General features: G+C 47.2%; 1 protein-coding gene across 2 annotated transcripts in view; it reads left to right on the top strand.

Annotated features, from left to right (window-relative positions):
- Positions 1 to 15,172: 15,172 nt before the first annotated feature.
- Positions 15,173 to 16,305, top strand: part of Trim62 (tripartite motif containing 62) — a 28,152-nt gene continuing 27,019 nt past the window's right edge. For both annotated transcript variants that reach the window (XM_034503800.2, XM_034503799.2), the window contains exon 1: positions 15,173 to 16,210. In XM_034503800.2, the coding sequence (XP_034359691.1) occupies positions 15,803 to 16,210 (408 nt within the window). In that variant the 5' untranslated portion in view covers positions 15,173 to 15,802. The remainder of the gene's footprint in view (positions 16,211 to 16,305) is intronic.

The following is a 16,305-nucleotide window of genomic DNA, read 5'->3' as shown; positions in this document are numbered from 1 at the left end:
CTCTTTGCTCTTGTCAGATCTTCGCTGTGTTTGAGGTTCTCCTGGCCCACCCGCACCCTTGCTTGCTTCCCACCTTTATCTTCGCAGTCACTGTCCCTGGATCCACCCCTTCCCTTCTAACTCCATCTGTGACTTTACTTTGTGGAGGACCCATCCAGTGCAGGGCATGAGTTGCCCTGCTTTCTTTGTCTCTCCTGGCCTCTGCTTCCTTTTCATTCAGACTTTATATTATTATTATTATTATTTTTTTTTTACTAGATTCTAAAAACAGTAGGAGCTGTTCTATGTAGAAATCCCATTTATCCTGCAAGGTGGCGTGGAGTCCTGGGAAGTTTTCCAAGAAGTTTCTTTAGTTTAATCAGTTCTAAGAGATATTTGATGGCTGCTTCTTGCCTAGGGTTCTCCCCAGGCACCGATATCACTGTAATACAGTTAATGTAAATGTGCTCTCACACCCTTCTAGTTCAGACTGTGGTTATCACCGCTCCCACACACTTCTGCTCTACTTACATGCTTGGGGTCCGGCCTCACATTTGAAAATGTATGTGCTAGGTAATGTGACTCACGGTTCCAATCCCAGCACTCAGGAGGCTGAGGCTGAAACAGAAAGATTGCATATTCAAAGCCAGCCTGGGCTACAACTGACCAACTGACAGGGCCGGAGAGATAACAGTTAAAAGCATAGACTGATCTTGCAGAGGACCTGAGTTCCGTTCTCAGCACCCACTTCAGGCAGCTTACAACTACCTTTAACTTCAGCTCTAAAGGACTCAACGCCCTCTTGTGGTTTCCATGGGCACTGCACTCAGGTACACAAACCTTTGCTTTGTGTGTGTGTGTGTGTGGCCATGCATGCGTGCGCATGTGTGTTTGTGCACATATAAACATAATTTAAAATAAAATAAAAACAAACTGAATTTGAGGCCAAGCCTGAACTATATAACAAAACCCTTAAAGTAAGTAAATAAAATACAATCAAATCATCTAGTGTTTTTATATATTTAGGGAAAGAGATGAAAAGGGTTTCTGCCAATCTTACCGTACCTTGCACTCACAGAATTAAAACCCAGGAACCTAATACATAATCATATATATATATGTGTATATGAATATATTATATTCATATATGTATATATAAACCATATATATGGTGTATAAATCTCAAATGAAGTCTCACTTGTGTCTTCTGTACTGGTACCACATAGAGCCAGTGAGGTGGCACGGTAAGTGTAGGTATAGTGGGAGCCAGACAGAGCCAAGGCTTTCTTGGAAGCCCTAATGAAAGGACAATTGGGGACATTGGTTCTGTGGCCTTGTCCAGAAGCAGACTTGGTAAGGCCCAGTCTAGGGCTAAAGCCTGGCTCTCAAAGGAATTAAGGCTTTGGTTCCTTGGAAGCCAGCTTTCCCTCCTGAACGGCTGTGGTTACCTATCCTGAGGCAGCTGTGTCGGAGGTAGTCTGTGTTTTCTTTGCCAACATTGTTTGGTTTAGCTTCCTGCTGACCTTGCCCATTCTCCCCCTGCAAACAGTGTATGAGACACTGTAGTTCGGGCTAGGCGTGGTCGCACATGCCTTTAATACCAGCACTTGTGATCATCCTGGTCTACATATCGAGTTCCAGGACAGCAAGAGCTACATAACAGAGAGAACCTGTCTCAAAACAAAACAAACTGACAAAAACAAGATGCTGTGCTTCTTAATAACTTGCTTGGCATAAATCATCAGCTTACACAAGACTTCCAGGCACCTTTATTCCTCATCTCCGATACGCCCACCTGACACCTCACCCGTATTCCTGTGGGTTCGGGCACAGGTGTTTGTTGCCAACCCTAACAGTCCGCATTCCATCCCCAGAGCCCTCATGGTAGAGGGAGACAATCAGCCTCCACACGTTGTCCTCTACCGTCCACGCAGGCGCTATGGCATGTGTGCCTCACAACACACATGCAAAGCAGGTAAACAAATAAAAAAAAAAAAACTCACATGGCACCATATATGTTTTTTTAAAAATCTCTATTTCAATATCAGTTAAATTTTAAATTTATATTTCCACACATGTTTGACTATGTCTATACAGTTTGTTGACTTGGTCATCTTATCTCTTTTTCAAATTCTTATTTGGTTGAGAAACACTGTAGTGTTCCGGGAAGCCACATGTTGGCACCACAGTTTCTCCTAATCAGGGCCCTGACCATAAAGAAAGGGACCTGAGGGCTCAGACGCGGACAGAAGCTGTGGCAGGACCTATCCGTTTCCCACTCGTCTCCCCAGCAACTTCCTCCTGACTGGTGAATCCACCCTTCACCAAGGACACTGGGTACTGCTGGTTAATACCCCTGCTTTCTTACTCCCGAGACAGGTTGTTTCTGAGGCAGATTTTGCACAGTTCCCTGCTGAGTTACCTTTTCTTTCTCTTCTCATTTCTCATTTCTCTTATCCAGTGTAACTGAGTCCCTCCAGAATGCTGGTTTAACTCGGGTCCTTGTCTTGGGGTTGGCTTCCGGTGTGTTCAGCAAAGGCTGCTTGTACCATAAGCATCTTAAGAAGTGGATTCTGAACCAGTGAGATGGCTTAGCAGGTTGAAATGCTTGCCACCAAGCCTGAAGACTTGAGTGTGGTCCCTAGGACCCACATGGTGAAAGGGAAGAACCAACTCTCACAAGCTGCCCACCTCCACACACAAACCGTGGCACATGTGCACATGAACACACAGAATAAATAAATGTAATTTTAAAAATCGTTAACGTGCCAGTCAGTGGTAGCACACACCTTTAGTCCCAGTACTTGGGAAGCAGAGGCAGGTGGATCCCTAAGTTTGAGGCCACAATGGTCTACAGAGTGTGTTCTAGGACAGCCAGGGATACACAAAGAAAACCTGTCTCCCTAAAAAAGATTTAAAAAAATATTTTTAAACATAGCCTGAGAGGTAGCTCAGTAATTAAGAACATTGACTGCTTTTCCAGAGGACCTGCGTCAGATTTCATAGATAGACAGATATAGATAGATAGATAGATAGATAGATAGATAGATAGATAGTGGCCCACAACTGTCTGGGATTCCAGTTCCAGGGGATCTAATACCCTCTTCTGGCTTCCTGACATGTGTGGTGCACAGATATATATGTATACAAAGTATCTATAATAAGAGATATTTTTTAAAATATTTCTTAAAGTAAGTCCTTAGGATACATTGAAGAATTGAATACATTGCCAGCCAAGGGCAGCAAGTTTCCCCTTAGCTCATGTGGTAGGGGCCCTGTAGCTGGTCTTTGCCACATCATGGGCTCCTCTTTTTCCCTACCCTTTATTCCCCTCCCCAGTTTCACCCCTATCACTAGATAGAGGAGAGAGAGAGAGAGAGAGAGAGAGAGAGAGAGAGAGAGAGACAACAGAGAGAGAGAGAAAGTCCTTAAATCTAATTTCTTTTTTTGCTTCCCATTTGAGCACAGCTATTAACAAACTGAAACCAACACCTCTGAATGACTAACTACCACCAACCCCACCTCTCGGGGCCCTAGCATTTATACCCTCTGAAAAGTCCCCAAAATTCCAAACATCACACAATCACAGAAACTGTCTGCAGCTGGCAAAACCACGCCTCTGCTAGAGTACGAGGCAGATCACAGTCAGCTGCTGCAAAGCAGTCCCATAGCCCCACACCTGGGGTGAAAATGAAAACGTATTTTTTTTTTATAATATTTCTGTGTTTTTAAAAAAGAAACCAAAATTCCAGAATTGTCACTACAGAACTCTATTCTAAGGACTCATGTGTTGTTAACTGGAGCTAAGATACAATCATAAGGAGGTATCGTGAGTTACATATTTCTGCATACAACTCTTTGCCAGAGAGCAGTAGGTCCCTTCCCTTGCCTGGAGGTCAGGTAGAGACCTCGCCTGATACCTGCTCTCCTCAGAACCTGCTGTTACCTCCTCTGTGCCATTAACACCATGACTAGGGTCAAATCTCAGAATGTTAGCCTTGAGAAATGCTATCTCTGACTGGGGAAATGTGATTCTTTAAAAAAAAAAAAAAAAAAATTCAGGCCCCAGTTAATATTCACTAAAAGAGAGATGGAGGGCATGGCTGGGAATGGACGTTGAGCCTGTTGAGTGGGGAAAGGGATGGAACAAAGAGATGGCAGAAGCATTATTGATGAGGAATCTGTCCTGGGCCTCAGCATTTACCTCTCTGGATAAGATACTTGCTGGAGTGGTTTCTGGTATTGGAGAGAAGACCATCAAAGTCTACCACAACACAGAGATCCCAGCACTAATTTAAGCTGAGACTCTCAGTAAATCATTGATGGGTATGGATAGCATTAGTAAGTGTAGCCAAAAAGGGAGAAGAAGTGCTGTATAGACAGCTCAGTGGCTAAGAGCACTTACTGCTTATTCAGAGGACCTGAGTTCTGTTCCTAATAACCATGTCAGGAAGTTCACATCTGCCTAGAACTCCAGCTTCAGGGGTTTCTGACAAGCTCTTCTAAACTCCACGGGTACCTGAATTTCACACACACACACACACACACACACACACACACACACTTGCGAGTGCAAACACACATGAAAGCACACACACATGCATATGCACACGTGTGCACAGACAAAGAAATAAATCAAATCCTCTCTCTCTCTCTCTCTCTCTCTCTCTCTCTCTCTCTCTCTCTCTCTCTCTCTCTCTCTCTCTCTGAGTACTCTATCCCACAGGAAGCAATATCAGGAACAGATACCACAGAAGGCTAGTGAAACAAGTTTAGCCGCTTTTGAGGAAGTGTTCCGAGAGCCTGGAACTTCCTTCTCGGAGGATGGGCATCCATGTGTTGGGAACTGGAGCGACAGAGCGTTGGGAAAACTGTAAAGTGGGTTCAGCTGCTGCCAAGGAAAGCGCTGCCGGTGCCAGGGTGAAGAAGTGTTGCCAGGGCGACGTTACAGGAACAGGAAGCCAATAGAAATAAGCAAGCCCCGTCTTCCTGATGCTGCTTTCCCAGCATCTGTCCTGAACTCTTTCCTGGCAGCGGACAGAGGAAGGCAACTGTGGTTTTTGGAGCCAGCGCCAGCATCGCATGCGGGCAGACACGGCATGGAGAGAAGGTGAATGTGACATAAAGAGGCAATCGCTGAGCTAACAGAAACACGGATTAACATAAATGAAGGGATGCACAAGCTTCCAGAGCTAGAGAATTCGGTTGAGAGGGTCAGAGAAGTGAGCCTGCTGGAAGGCAGACCCTGCTTAAAACCATAGGGCCCTTTGGGGGCTGAAGAGGTGGCTCCGCAGTGAAGGCCGCTGGGCTGCACTTCCAGAGGACCAGGCTTCAGCTCCCAGCACCAATCATATGTGACTCCAGTTCCAGGGAATTGACGCCCTCTCCTGGCCTCCACCATCATTGTATGTACAGGGTGCAAACACTCACAAAGCAGATGAAACACCCACACACATAAAATAAAATAAAATAAAATAAAATAAAATAAAATAAAATAAAATAAAATACAGAGGGCTGCCAGCTGTGTGCCTCCCTGATGTTTCTCTCATTGGAATAAACAGTAATGCGCCCCGGAGTCATCAGGAACTCACCAAGAAGCTCGCAGTGGCTGTCCATTCAAGGTAGGTGGACAGTAGGTGAGGTTGCTGCCGGAGCCAGGTAGTGGCGTTTAACACATCAGGAGCAATGTAGATGCCACCATCAGCAGTCAAGCCCAGTTGATCCCAGCTTTTTTGTACATGGGTCTGTGTGTCTGTCTGTACTGTCTTCATTTCCTCGTTGTTCCAGATAGGTTCCAGGTGTTAAGCCATGCTGGATGTGGTGCAGGAGATTGACTGATGGAAGAAAAGAGTTCTCTCTGCATTGTGGTCCCTCTCACAGGTCCTGAAGAATAATCTTTAGGGAAGATTCTCCCTACCTTCATCCCTCCTGGGAGGCAGAACTTCAAGCAGTTTGCCAATCAACTCATCAATTTTGTATAGAAAGAAAAGTAGAGTAAGGCCAGGGCTCTCAGGCAGTTTGATCAGTTTAGCTGATTTCTCAGGAACTTGTGAAGGGTGGGATTTTAAAGATTATACATAAGGACTAAAGAAGAAGCCCGTGGGCTGATCAGTACGCAGTGATACAGATGTGCGAAGCTCTGTCTTCTTTTACTGTCTGCCAGGGACCCTGTTAGCAAGCCCCAAACATCCAGATAGCTAGAATGGCTCATCCAATAAGCTTGCCTCTCTCCTCAAACATTTATGCCTGACTGGCTAAAGAACAAAAAGCCACAGTGGCAGGAATAGACGCCATGTGTGGTCCAGCAGTGTGGAATCTCTAGCACCAAAGCCAAGCTAGGTATTGCCATCAGGAAGTGTCCAATCTGTCAGAGCAGACACAGGTTGAGCTCTTGCCTTGACACTATTCCTCTTGGAGACGATCCAGCCACAGATTGTCTTGGGACCAGAGTACCCTGGAAGGACATTGACTCTTCCTGGATTTCATGGAATTGATCAATTAGGATACCTTCTGTATCCACACTGTCTTAGATCATGTTGGACTCTAAGATCCAAAACCAGGGGACGCGCTCCCCCAGAGACACTCACAGATGGGACTTGCTGCAATAACATGAGGTTTATTGATAAATTGATAAAAACCAGTGCACTGAGGTTCCCTTGTATGCCAGCAAGAAGAACCCCAAATTAAAGTTGGGAGCAGTTTTTATACCATATTCACAGATCTCATTAAGGCAGTTTTACCTCTTAATCAATAACTACAAAGGTGGACTTCAGCAGCCATTCCCAAGCTGGGTTTCCGTTCCCAGGCCTGGTTGCTAAGTAACTCAAATTTGCACCTTATCTTTTTACAACAAAGAAGGTCAGCTTAAGTAGCTTCTGTTTACCCAGGTTTTACTGTGTTAAGGGCTCATAAACTCTTACCTTGGGTCTTTCTCCCTGGAATGTTTGTTTGAGTCTTTGTACTGTGCTTCTCCCAGGATGTGTCCCTGGGGGAAGTTAATATTTGAGTTTAAAACCGAAATCGGAGCTTTTTATTAATCTTAAGTTTCTACAATCACACCACTCTCTGATAGTCCAACAGTATGTGGAATCCTCCAGAACATGACCATGGAAGAGGTGGGTACATGAATGACACTCATGTTTGTTGCAGTAAATCTCCAACCCAAATATGACTGGTTAAAGAAAACACAACTCAATAATTATGAATATAAGCTGCACATCTAGATTGGGCAGATTCACCACTTCACTACTCTATTCCCCAGCTATGAGACCCTTATAACTTGCGGGTTTTCCAAGCCACGCATTTGTCCTTCCACCTCCTGCTTCCCCGACGTCCTCCTCCATCATCCTCCACTGTCTTCTCTCTCCTCTCTCTCTGCTCTCTTCCCACCAACCTTTATTTCTCCCCCTCCCCTTCTTCTGCCCAATCACTGGCTCCAGCCTTTATTTTACAAATTAAGGTGGGCAGAAGGTTCACTAGATTCACCTGTGTAATGATTCACTCCTCCTCTACAACCTTACCCAGGAAAGGGCAATTAACATCAAAATACAAGGCCGGGCTATCCACAACATGCGTTATCTTACTATAAATCGCCAGCTGCCATCATAAACAAAACGAAATGTAGAAGTAAGCATTTGAAGGCAGCGGCTAAGGCACCGGCTAGAAAATGAGTGTAAGTTGTCCTTAATGTAATCTTTATCCCTTGAGCCAATAGCACCTTGGATGGGTTGAATCCCTATAATCTAAGTCTATGAACCAAGAGACCCCTGTCTCTTTTATTGTTAACGTCCCCCCCCTGATAATTCCTATCTCCAATGCTTTATAGTCTATGTCAGAATAAAGATCCTAGATCTCTTGAATAGAGAGAACACAGGAGGCCTGTTCACAGCTTAACTCAACTTAAAGTTGTATCTGTTCCCTGGTAGTGTGGGGCCTCTCACAGCCAGTAGACCCATGGGCAAACAAAGGCGCCTGCTATTGGCGTGATAAGTTACCTGTGCTGACCCAGGAGGGGAGAGAGAAGATGAGGTGCGTCATTACAGCCTAAGCAATGGGAGCTGGAGCTTGCCCCTACTCTCCCAATCCCCCCCCCACCCCCTTCTCTCTCCTTTCCTTTGCATCAGCTTCCCTAATGCTGAGATTGCAAATGTGTGATGGACACCTCAGTTCCTCTCCTTTGAATACATTTTGGATGGCCGCCACCACAGAGTTGTGCCGGCTGGTGCGTTTCCTATGGGAGAAGAGGAACCTGAGCATGTGCAAGAGGGGAAGCCATAACAAGGTCTGTCATTGGCCTGCCCTTGCTTCTCCAAGCTGCCAGTGTATCCCCAAGAGTGGCAACCCCTAGCACTACTGAGAAGCTAGCTGAAGTGTTGCTCAGTGGTGCCAAGGAATCAAACACCTTTGGAGAGCTGTCTCCACACTGCAGCAGCAAATGGATGGATGCCTCCAGCTCCTGCACCTTTCTGAGCAGATGACTCTGAGATAAGTGTTTTGTACCATTGCCCAGGGTTTCGTGCAGAGCAACCTCGTAGCTGTCCTCTGTGATAAAAAACGTGCCCACCTTGATTCCCACTTTCCTACTCCTGTTATTTGCACGCCCCAAACAAACCATATTTACTAGAGTACTGGAGTCATTCTTTCAAGCTCAGCTCTTGGAGGAAACCACACTAAGGCACACTGGTTTACAGAGAGAGAATACACTGCTATTTTTAAAGATTTCTTTCTGTTGTGTGTGATGTATATGTGTGTGGTGAGTGTGTGTTTGTGTGTGATGTGTGTGCGGTATGTGTGTATGTTTGTGTGATGTGTGTATGGTATGTGTGTATGTGTGTGGTATAGAATGTGTGTATGTTTGTGTGTAGTGTGTGTGGTATATGTGTGTATGTGTGTGGTATGGTGTGTGTGTGTACCTTCTCCTGGTGTATATAATATATGTGTAGTGTGAAATGTGTATGTGTGTTTGGTGTGTATGGTGTGTGGATGGTATGTGTGTGTATGGTGTGTGTGTGTGTGTGTGTATACCCTCTCCTGGTATGTGTGATGTATGTGTGGTGTGTGATGTGTATGTATGTTTAGTGTGTATGGTGGGGGGTATGTGTGTGTGTGGTGTGTGATGGGTGTGTGGTATGTTATGTATATATGGTTTATATGTGTGTGTAATGTGTGTGTATGGCATGGTGTGTATGTGTGTACCCTCTCCTGGTGTGTGTGATGTATGTGTGTATGTGATGTGTGTGTGGTGTGATATATATGTTGTGTGTATGTGGGTATGTGTGTATGTATGTTGTATGTGCATGTGATGTGGTATGTGTGATGTGGTGTGTGTATGTATACCCTCTCCTGGTGTGTGTGATGTATGTGTGTGTGATGTATGTGGTATGATATATATGGTATGTGTGGGGGTATGTGTGTATTTATGTTGTATGTGTGTTGTGTGTGTGTACTATCTCCTGGCATGTGTGATATATGTGTGGTGTGTGTTGGGTGTGTATCACCACTATGTATTGGGAGGTATGCATGTGTGTGTGTGGCATATGTTTGTGGGTGGTGTGTGTGTGTGTTTGGTGGGGATTATGTGTGTGTAGTGTGGATGGTGCATAGCAGTATCTGTGTGTGTGATGTATGTGTGGTGTGTTTTGGTATGTATGTTGTGGGGGGGTATCTGTGAATGTGGTGAATGTGTGTATGTGTGGTTGTGTGTTTGGTATGTATGATGTATGGGGGTATTTGTGTGTGTGTGTGGTGAATGTGTGTATGTGTGGTTGTGTGTTTGGTATGTATGGTGTATGGGGGTATTTGTGTGTGTGTGGTGTATGTGTGTATGTGTGGTTGTGTGTTTGGTATGTATGATGTATGGGGGTATTTGTGTGTGTGTGTGGTGAATGTGTGTATGTGTGGTTGTGTGTTTGGTATGTATGATGTATGGGGGTATTTGTGTGTGTGTGTGGTGAATGTGTGTATGTGTGGTTGTGTGTTTGGTATGTATGGTGTATGGGGGTATTTGTGTGTGTGTGGTGTATGTGTGTATGTGTGGTTGTGTGTTTGGTATGTATGGTGTGGGTGGAGTATGTGTGTGTGTGGTGTATGTGTGGTTGTGTGTTTGGTATGTATGGTGTGGGTGGAGTATGTGTGTGTGTGGTGTATGTGTGGTTGTGTGTTTGGTATATATGGTGTGGGTGGAGTATGTGTGTGTAGTGTGTGTATGTGTGTGGTGTGTGTGGTGTATGATTTATGTGTATGTGGTGCATGTGTATTATGTGTGATAAAAGATATATATAATACAAGTATTAGTCCTTCTGATAGTTGGAGTCCTGAATGTTTTAAATTTCCTCAGCTTTATCCTTGGCTTGTTTTCACACAGCAGCTCCTGCACATCAGAAGCTATTTTTAATTGGCAATTAGGAGATTATTAGTGAATTCGGCAGAGTCGCAGGCTGACACATGGCAGGGGAGGAGGTGCAGATGATTCTTTCAAGAATCTGGGCTAGAGAAAGACCAGCCTAGGGGTGGCAGCCGACGGGGGTGGGGGGTGGGGGGGTGGGCGGCATGGTGTGGGAACTGTGGAATGTCCTCTTGGGAGAAACTTGAGTATGTTTATAGGCTGAAGAAAAGCAGCCAATAGCAAGGAAGGAGGCAGAAAAGGAGTCAAGAAAGGGGTAATTGAAAGAGTCAGATCCCAGAGGTGCCCTGAGGGGATCAGACCGAGGCCTAAGTGGAGAAACTCCTTTTGAACCTCAGGCCAGCTTCACCCTCTGAGGCTGGGGGAAGTGTGTTGACTTCATCAGTAGGCTATTTCCACACTGCCTCATGACTCCCAGTACCCACAGTGTTTGTATAGAGACCTTGGAGGATCTGAGGGGGTCAGAAATGGAGAAGTCCCATGCAGGGGCTCTTACAGTAGGAGGTGAGGCCCCTCACTGAGAAGCAGCAGGGTGTCTCCCTGAGTCAGAAAGGTCAGGGTAAGGCTTTGGGTGACGAGGAGTGATGGAGTGGAAGCCCCACCTCAGAATTAACCCATAAGGAAGGCTTGGGAATGGGAGTCTTGCAAATGGAGTGGCTAGGCAGAGCGGACAGGAAACTTGGAGCTTGCTCCAGCAGCTTGGGGTAAAGAAGTTCTTCTATTGCCTACTGGGTTCACACAGGCCACTTCGCACCTCTGAGCAGTTTCCAGCCCTGTAATCACAGAGGAAAAGAAAATGTCAACTCTAGAGGGATGCTATGAGGTTTTCATAAAATAATGGGAGGAGGCACGTAGATCAGTGTGTAGTCCAAGTGGGTCACTCAGACCTTCTCCCTCCTCTTCCCCTGCCAATGGCCTGAGCCAGCATTACCAGGATGGAAAGAGGAGTGGGTGTTGGTACCTTGCATGAGTAGGTGCTGTTGCACATAACCACCTTAAACACAGCCGCCTCTCACTATTTGCGGTGTTGTGGTCTATAAAGTCACTGCAAGAACTGACTTTGCAAATTCTGAATCATTGCCCTGAGAGGAAACACGGGGTCAGATTCCTGCAAGTCCCTGAGTATACTTTCAGCCACTGATCAATAGGTAACTTCATTTTATGTGTGTTTCTGTTTAAAGACACTTTATTTAAACTATCCAGCGGTCCTTCAAGATCCCGAAAGACTCTACACACTAACCAAAATCCATGCGTGCTCAGATCCATGTGACATGGCATTGTATTGTACATAACCTATACACTCCTACCCATAGACTTAAATCACCAGTGGATTGCTTGTAGCGTTTTACATATGAAGGTGCTGCATAAATAGTTTTAGATAGCATTCCTAAGGAGAAAGTGACAATTTAAAAGTCTGTTCATGTTCCGTACAGAAGATTTTTTTCAACTATTTTTCATCTATAGTTGGTACCTAGGGTCTTAGTTTCCAGACCACAGATTTTAAGAGTAGGTGAATTTGCAAATATGAAACCCACCAGTAACAAGACCCAAGTAAATCTTTAGTTTGCTGAGTATAAAGAAAGTAGAGCCACATAGGGTAGACGTTAAAATCCCTCAAAATTCAGCCCACAGCTAAGCACACTTAGAATTGCTGCGTGGCTCTGCAGAACTTTCGGTCTGAAATTCATGTATAATTCTGCATGTGCTCATGTCTAAGTGTCGTGTATATTTTTTTTTCACTCAACAGAAATTCTTGGAGAGTTCCCTCTTCTAAAAATCCTGATGTTATTTCTTAGAGTAGTAAGTGTTTCTCAGAAACAGGTGGCTGGCACAGTAATCAGGATCTCTGTCTTAGCTCCAACTACTCATTCACGTCCTGATATGCTTACTGATGTGTAAGCAGTTCATTCACGTCCATGTTGGGGGCAGTTCATTCACATCTATGTTAGGAGACAGTTCATTCAAGTCCATGTGGGGGGGGGGCAGTTCACTCCACACAGTCATTCAGGAGCCCAGGTTCCTTCCATACCTTTGCTCTGTTAGCCCCTTATTATTGAAGCTGGATCCCTGGCACATCTCTGTTCCAACTCAAGGGAACACACCTTATGAAAGAGCAAAAGCTCATTGCCTTAAAGCCTGTTTCTACTTACAATCCACTGGGAAGAGCTTAGTTACCAAAGCCACACTCAGCTGTGAGAGAAGCTAGGAAGCCTAGAGTAGCAAAGTGGCTACTCTACCAGAGAGACCAGCTACTCTAGCAGAACGGCTACTCTAGCAGAGAGACTGCTCTTCCAGTTGCTTCTTTACTATCATCAACAAACAGAAGGAAGGCTTAGAGATTCCACTCCATTTCCATTTTCTGTACTTTCGGGCCTTCCTTTGTAAAATTGGGATTGTGATCTAAACTGGTGAAGACTGCTTTGGGACTCACATCCAATAATGCACTGTGTAAGCATAAGAATGTCTTCTTGTTCTTCCAGTGAGTCTGAAAACTGCATAGTGTATTTCAGCTCCTAGTAAAAGACCTGCCTGTATCAGTAAATACACACTAAACATCAAGGCCTGTCTGATACATCACCAAGCCTTTTTTATCATTATTTTTCATTTTTTTCTTCAATTACTTCAATAATTTAGACTCTGCTCTGTTTGGGAAAACACACTGGGGAAATATGTGTTGATGCACCAGTCATGATTCTTTAGGTTTCCAAGTGACAATCTGGCACTATGAAACTTGCTTATGCAATAAGATAGACCATCTTACATATCCAAAAGTTCAGGCTCTGAACCAAAGTTTCCTCTTCCCCTCGGGCACCGGCTGCATGTTCAGACTAAGCACAGCATGGCTGCTCTAAATGCCAAAGCATGCTTCCAGAAGTCTCCTCTCTCCTTAGTCTTTCTGTCTGTTTTTTTTCCAAGTCAGACACCACCAATCCATTACCGACAAGAGGGATGCAACCATCATGATTTGGATTAGATACAATTCTCTCCTGGGGCTGGGTGGGTCTGCCTTCCTATGATCATACTGGAAAGAGAGTCACTTGAACAGAATCCAGGCTCTGGATGTAAGGAATGGCTGTCACATGAGAGCCAACCTATCTCTTGTGGTAGTGAAACAGGAGCCAGGTAAGGGTGATGGAGAGCGTATACACTGAATGAAACATTTCTTTCTTAAATTGTACTTCAATAAAGTTTAGCTCTGGAGAAGACACTTCTGGAAGAGGCCAGTGCTGAGGAGCCACCCTGATGCAGAGTTATTTCCTCTGGATGAAACAAGTGTTTCAGAAGGAAAGTGCCTAAGACTCCAAGAGGAAACACAAAGGCTGAAGAACCTCAGGCCATTACAAGATGCACTGAGCCCCTCCCCTAAGGAGAAGGGACCATCAGGCATGCAGAACCACCTGCAAGCAGTACAGGGAATCCTACACATGCGACTTTCATCATCTGTCACCCATGCTGGGGTGGGATCCTTTGAGTCACCCATGTTCCTTTAACTAACCCCAATAAACCGACTGGTTCACTATGCCGTGGGTGCCCTGTCTGGAGTGAATATACCTTTGTTCGTATCACCGCAGGAAAAGTGATGCAACATGCTCTCAGTATGTCCTCTCCATCACCCCCTTTCATCCACCACTAACTTTCATAGTGTCTATGTATTGTTTAATCTGATGGTCTTATCCTGGTTGACAATCATGGTCCAAACTGACCTCTTGCAGGTACTAAGACGGCAACCACCTCCCTGGGGCCTAGCCTTTCCTTCCGCCTGCAAGCCTCAGCTTTGCTGCTGCTGCTCACCTGTGCCCAGCACTGCAGGCACGTGAAGGGTCCCCATCCTTCGCTGCACTGGTGATGGAATGGGCATCCTGCTCGCCAAGAGACCCAAACCAAGACAGGTCATTTTTCTGTTTGAGAGCCCAACACCTTCAAGAAATTCTTCTCTAAGACACCCATGCCTTTCACCTTCCCCAAACTTCTTCCTCAGCACACCTCCACCAGCTTGCAGGTCCCATGTGCCTCCCTTTCATGCTAGATCTTGGAAAGAGAGTCACTTGAACTCTCTCTCTTGAGAGTCACTTGAGTTCTTTCTCTCTCTCTCTCTCTCTCTCTCTCTCTCTCACACACACACACACACACACACACACACACACACCACCATCATCATCATCATCTAGAAATCCCTTTTCTTCTCTCCATCTGGCACAGATGACATGGTCTCCCAGTATACATTTTTCTTACTCCATCTACACACACACACACACACACACACACACAGAGCAATGCAGAAACATTTGATGAATGGCAAGAACCCTTGAGGCCAGACGTTAGCCAGGGTTCTCTGCACAGACTTCTACTAAGAGCACTCCTTAGAAAGCGAAAAGGAAATAGAACCTGAAGGTTTAGGAGAGTGGACGGTCTGAATTTAGCCTACGCCACCAGGACAAGTCTCTAATTTTATCACTACAGTCTATGCAAACGTTATATTCTATGCAGACTGCACAGCAACGTCTTAATACTCAGTTATTATTTTCCTTAGTTCTTCAAAATGATCATCCAGAGAGATGCTTCTTACTTAGGCGCTGTCCTCCCACTTTTTCTGCATTAGCTGTCCTCTCGTCCCCTGCCGCCAGGACCCTAAGCAAACCTGACAGCTGTGCAGACCCAGAAGAAACAGCTGTTTTTCACGTCCCTGGGAGTCAGGAGCACAGTGGCGACGAGGCGGGGTCTGGAGGCCCCTCCCCTCCCCCCGCCTGTCGCGGGGGCGGAGCGGCTCGGGTCCCGCCCGCGGAGGCGGAGAGGGAGCCGGGGCACCGGGCAGTTCGGCTTGGCTGGTTCCGGGTTGAGAGGCTGCTCTGGACCGAAGCGGTGGCCGCTGAGCTGGTGCGGGTAAGGGGCCGCGCGGGGCCGGGATCTGCGGCCAGGGTCGGGCAGCTGAGCGGGCCGGCACCCCTCCTCTGCTCTGCCGGGCAAAGCCGCGGTGCGGCTCGGTCTGGCTGCTCTGTCCCGCAGAATTCCCCATCCCCAGCTCGACCCCCTCCCAAAGCTGTCCGGGTCCCGGGATTCCAGCCCCACTGTGGCCTCCGCCCCTCTTCGGGATCTCCTCCTCGTAGCATCTATCCCTTGGGACTGTCTGGTCCTCTAGATCCTCCTCGCTTGGAGCCCCTTCCTTGGGACTCCCTCGGCCTCTCTCCTCCAGCGCCCATCGCTGGTGGCCACCTAGGTCCTAGGAACCGAGCGGTGCTCGCATCCCGGGTGGCACCCACTAGGCACCGAGCCCTCGCGCCTCCGGCGTCGCAGACAGCTCCCCCCGGGCTCCCCGGCGCCTGTCGCCCGTGCCCCCGTGGGCCTGGCCCCCGGGTTCCGCCCCCAATCGCTCCGCGCCGGCCGCCGGCCTCCCGGGCTCCGCTCCGCACCGCCCCCGGCGCCATGGCGTGCAGCCTCAAGGACGAGCTGCTGTGCTCCATCTGCCTGAGCATCTACCAGGACCCAGTGAGCCTGGGCTGCGAGCACTACTTCTGCCGCCGCTGCATCACCGAGCACTGGGTGCGGCAGGAGGCTCAGGGCGCCCGCGACTGCCCAGAGTGCCGGCGCACGTTCGCCGAGCCCGCGCTCGCGCCCAGCCTCAAGCTGGCCAACATCGTGGAGCGCTACAGCGCCTTCCCGCTGGACGCCATCCTCAACGCGCGCCGAGCCGCGCGACCCTGCCAGGCTCACGACAAGGTCAAGCTCTTCTGCCTCACGGACCGCGCACTGCTCTGCTTCTTCTGTGACGAGCCCGCGCTGCACGAGCAACACCAGGTCACTGGCATCGACGATGCCTTCGAGGAGTTGCAGGTGAGAAGCAGACAGGAGGGAGGCGGTGGGGGGGGAGATGGGGGGGAGGCGTAGGTGGGGTCAGGATTCTAATAGGGGCAAGGGCCCCAATCCGA

This window comes from Arvicanthis niloticus, chromosome 5 (genome assembly GCF_011762505.2).
Source record: "Arvicanthis niloticus isolate mArvNil1 chromosome 5, mArvNil1.pat.X, whole genome shotgun sequence".
In the NCBI taxonomy this organism is placed as follows: Eukaryota; Metazoa; Chordata; class Mammalia; order Rodentia; family Muridae; genus Arvicanthis; species Arvicanthis niloticus.
The sequence above is the reverse complement of the archived record's forward strand: the minus strand, read 5'-3'. Positions and strand labels throughout refer to the sequence as shown.